Consider the following 4,010-nt stretch of genomic DNA (forward strand, 5'->3'; position numbering starts at 1 on the left):
AGAGGCGCCCCATCGCCCATCACCAGGACAGGGAGTGGCACCTCAAAGGGCTGGGAGTGAGTGACTCCACCCAGGGCCTGGCTAGCAGTGGGTGCCCAGGAATTATTCTTTCGAGCCATTGACTGAGTACACACAAGTGTGGCCCTGATAGTGAGGCTATCCTACCCAACCAGGAAGAGGTTTGGGCAAACGTGGGGCACTAAGAGAGGCAATTTCTTGGCCAAGGGACCCCCATCCTCTCCATTGCATACCCAATTTGATGGGGTATTACAGGCCTCTCCAGGAGGGGCAGAGGTGCTCCTTTCCTGGCAGCTCCCTCCCTCTCCCTCCAAGAGTGGATTCCCCAGGCCGCAGCCAGGCAATGGAATGTTGTGTGGTTGGTTGCCAGGCAACCAGAGCCTGCTGGTGGCTGCCTTCTGGGAGAGCTGAGCAGGCTTCCACACCACGCTCCACAGAACCCCCAGGGTCTCCTAGGCTTATGCAAAACTCCAGCTGGTGGAAAGAAAGCTGGGGCAATTGCCAGAAGGATGGTGGTGCCCTGGGAGGAATATTTCCGACTGGCTTTGCAAGAGAAACTGTCTACGTGAGTGGGACATAGAGGGAGGGAGGGAGGGCCAGCAGGAGGGCGGAATGCGTGGGCTGGCCCATCCCCACTTCCTCACCTCCTGCGTCCTGGCTTCTTTGGGCAGATCACAGTGGGGTTACTGTCCCCACTTCACAGAGGAGGAAACTGAAGCTCAGGGAGAAACCAAGACATCACCGTGGTCTCAGGGATCGTTCCTGATCTCCCAACCCTAGCTGAGATCCGGCTGAAATTAAATCATTCCAACCAAGCTGGGAAGGAATTATTCTATGAAATCCTGCTCCCCAATCCACCCCCAAAACTGCATTTTCAGGAGGAACAGAGGAAGCTTGTTCTGTGCCTCCTTTGTGTTCAGCAGCAAGGCCTCAAGTCCCAACCTCAGTATTAGCATCTGTAAAATAGGGAGGGGGGTTCCCTCCTGGACCATGGCTGGGAAAACCTTGATGATTACACATTAGTCATTCCTTCTGCTCTCCCTTTCTCCCGAGGCACTGAACTCCAGAACCCCACTGCCTCCTGGGCCTCTCCCTGCAGAGGTATCAGGCATTTGGGGCTTGGCCATAGCAGGGAGCTGGTCTCCCCACCCGACCTGCTCTCCTGCAGACTGCCCTGGCAGTAACATCCTTCCGGTTCCTGGGGTCACCTCTGACCCATTTCTCATCCCCCTCCCCATTCCATCAGTTCTGCTCTCACCTTCCGCCACTGCTGCCCTGCTTGGAACCACACTATCTCTGGAATATCCTGTGGCACCACCACTGGTCTCCTGCAGCTGCCCACTGTCCTTGCTCCTCACAGCAGCCAGAAGGACCCCTCCTCTGTCCAAAACCCCCCACTCCGCTCCCACTTCACTTAGAGTCAAGGCCAAAGTCTCCACTCACTATGTCCCACCACAGTTGGATTCTCAGCCCCTCCCTGCTCCCAATTCCCATCTTTTTCCTCCTCCCTCCCTCCTCTGCACCCACCCTAGCCACACCAGGGTCCTAGAATCTGTTCCCTGGAGATGTCCACGTGGCTTGCTCCCTCTTCTCCTCCAGGTCTCTGCTCAGATGCCACCTCCTCCCTGTTGAAAGATTCCTTTAGTCTGCTTAATTTTTCATCTCAGTGCCTACCATGTCCTGTCATTCTTTAATATTATTATTATTATTATTATTTATTAGCTTGATCTTCTGTGGCTCCCAGCAGAATGCCAGCTCATGAGGGAACAGGGATTTTTGTCTGTCCTGTTCACAGCTGCACCCCCAGTCCTACAAGGGTGCCTGGCCCAGAGTAGGTGCTCAGGACAATTTGTTCAATGAATAAAGAATTCAACCAGGTTGCAGTGGCTCACGCCTATAATCCCAGCACTTTGGGATACCAAGGTGGGCGGATCACATGAGGTCAGGAGTTCGAGACCAGCCTGGCCAACAGGGTGAAACCTTGTCTCTACTAAAAATACAAAAATTAGCCAGGCATGGTGGAGTGCACCTGTAATCCCAGCTACTTGGGAGGCTGACGCAGGAGAATTGCTTGAACCTGGAAGGCGAGAGGTTGCGGTGAGCCAAGCTCATGCCACTGCACTCCAGCCTGAATGACAGAGCGAGACTCCATCTCAAAAAATATGTAATAATAATAATAATTCAACCAGATATGGTGGCTTATGCCTGTAATCCCAACATGTTGGGAGGCTGAGGCAGGAGGATTGCTTGAGTCCACGAGTTCAAGACCAGCCTGGGCAATAAAGCGAGACCTCATCTTTACCAAAAAAAAAAAAAAAAAAAATTAGCCAGGTGTGGTGGCACATGCCTGCAGTCCCAGCTACTCAGGAGACAAGATGGGAAGATCGCTTAAGCCCAGGAGTGAGCTATGATTATACTACTGCACTCCAGCCTGGGTGACAAAGCAAGACCCAAAAACAGGTCTCAAAAAAAAAAAAAAAAAAAAAATTAAACTGCCAGCAGGTGGCTAATGGGGCACTCCAGACACAGTGGTGAGATGTGGGGCCCTGAAACATGTTTCCTTCACCCCCACCTCCTACTTGAGCCTCTTCAGAAAGCTGCCAGAGCAGGCTGAGGATTACATTCCACCAGTGCTGCGTCTCCTGGAGAAGAGGCAAGAGCTGGTAGATGCAGACCAGGCCCTGCAGGCCCAGAAGGAGGTGAGCCCCGACTACTGTAACGAGGTGGTGAGCAGGTGGATGGGAAGTGATGGAGCCAATTTATTAGTGACAAGGTCTGAGACAAAGTCATTTTACCAGTCCAAGCCTTGATTTCCTCATCTGTCAAATGGGGATCAAATGAGAACAGTTGTTGGTGCAAATATATTTGTGAGCATTGAGTATGTGCTGGGCACTGCATTAAGACCTGGAGGTCGCCGGGCGTGGTGGCGCAAGCCTGTAATCCCAGCACTTTGGGAGGCCGAGAGGGGCGGATCACGAGGTCAGGAGATGGAGACCATCCTGGTTAACCTGGTGAAATCCCGTCTCTACTAAAAAATACAAAAAACTAGCCGGGCGTGATGGTGGGCTCCTGTAGTCCCAGCTACTCGAGAGGCTGAGGCAGGAGAATGGCGTAAACCCGGAAGGCGGAGCTTGCAGTGAGCTGAGATCTGGCCACTGCACTCCAGCCTGGGTGACAGAGCCAGACTCCGTCTCAAAAAAAAAAAAAAAAGACCTGGAGGTCTTACAATGGTCCCTGCCCTTGTGGGGCTCACAGTCTAGAGAGGAAAACAAGTAAGTGTTCAGGTGGTGACTGCTACAGGGAAGAAGCACTGGGCAGGGGTTGTGGGAGCCCAGAAGAAGTCCCTACCTCCCCGTGGGGGTGGTCAAGGAGGGCTTTTTGGAGGAAGTAATGTCTTGGGGATTGCTGAAGGGCAAGTCGGCTTATCCAGCAAAGGCGAAAGGGATAAGGAAGGAAAAACAGGCAGAGAAAAACCATACACAAAGACTGGCTGGAAGGCAAGAACCAAACACAGGTGGTTAAGCGGCCGGAAGACAGAGTATGGGAGGAGAGAGGGTAAGATGCCTGAGGGAAGCACAGGGACACTGGCGTTCGGGGGCTAGAGGAGGGTGTTTCGGCTTCATCCCTGGGTGATGGGAGCCACGGATGGGTTGAGCAGGGAGCAGCCACCGATCAGGGACAACAGGTGGAAGGGGTTAAGTGTGAACCTGAGAGCATGGGAGGACCCGGACCCCTAAACCCACACAGACAACCCACTCTTCACCCCCAGGTGTTCCGCACCAGAATGGCAGCTCTGAAACAGCGCTGGAAACAGCTGGAACAGAAGGAGCGGGAGCTAAAGGGGTCGTTCATCCGCTTTGACAAGTTTTTGCGGGTAGGTGGAGACTCCTGGGGGGAGGCGGGGTCTATGGGTAGCAGCTCACACCCCCATAGGAGCCCAGCAAGTAACAAAAAGAAGTGGTTTTCGTCGTGCAAAAGGAAACGGCGGGAAA

General features: G+C 53.4%; 1 protein-coding gene across 1 annotated transcript in view; it reads left to right on the forward strand.

The window, feature by feature from the left end:
* Positions 1 to 527: 527 nt before the first annotated feature.
* Positions 528 to 4,010, forward strand: part of CCDC42B (coiled-coil domain containing 42B) — a 9,510-nt gene continuing 6,027 nt past the window's right edge. Inside the window, exons 1-3 of the mRNA XM_011928731.1 lie at positions 528 to 583; positions 2,612 to 2,717; positions 3,788 to 3,892. Of these exons, the coding sequence (XP_011784121.1) occupies positions 528 to 583; positions 2,612 to 2,717; positions 3,788 to 3,892 (267 nt within the window). The remainder of the gene's footprint in view (positions 584 to 2,611; positions 2,718 to 3,787; positions 3,893 to 4,010) is intronic.

The sequence above is a fragment of the Colobus angolensis genome, unplaced genomic scaffold (assembly GCF_000951035.1).
Source record: "Colobus angolensis palliatus isolate OR3802 unplaced genomic scaffold, Cang.pa_1.0 Scaffold79, whole genome shotgun sequence".
Taxonomy (NCBI): Eukaryota; Metazoa; Chordata; class Mammalia; order Primates; family Cercopithecidae; genus Colobus; species Colobus angolensis.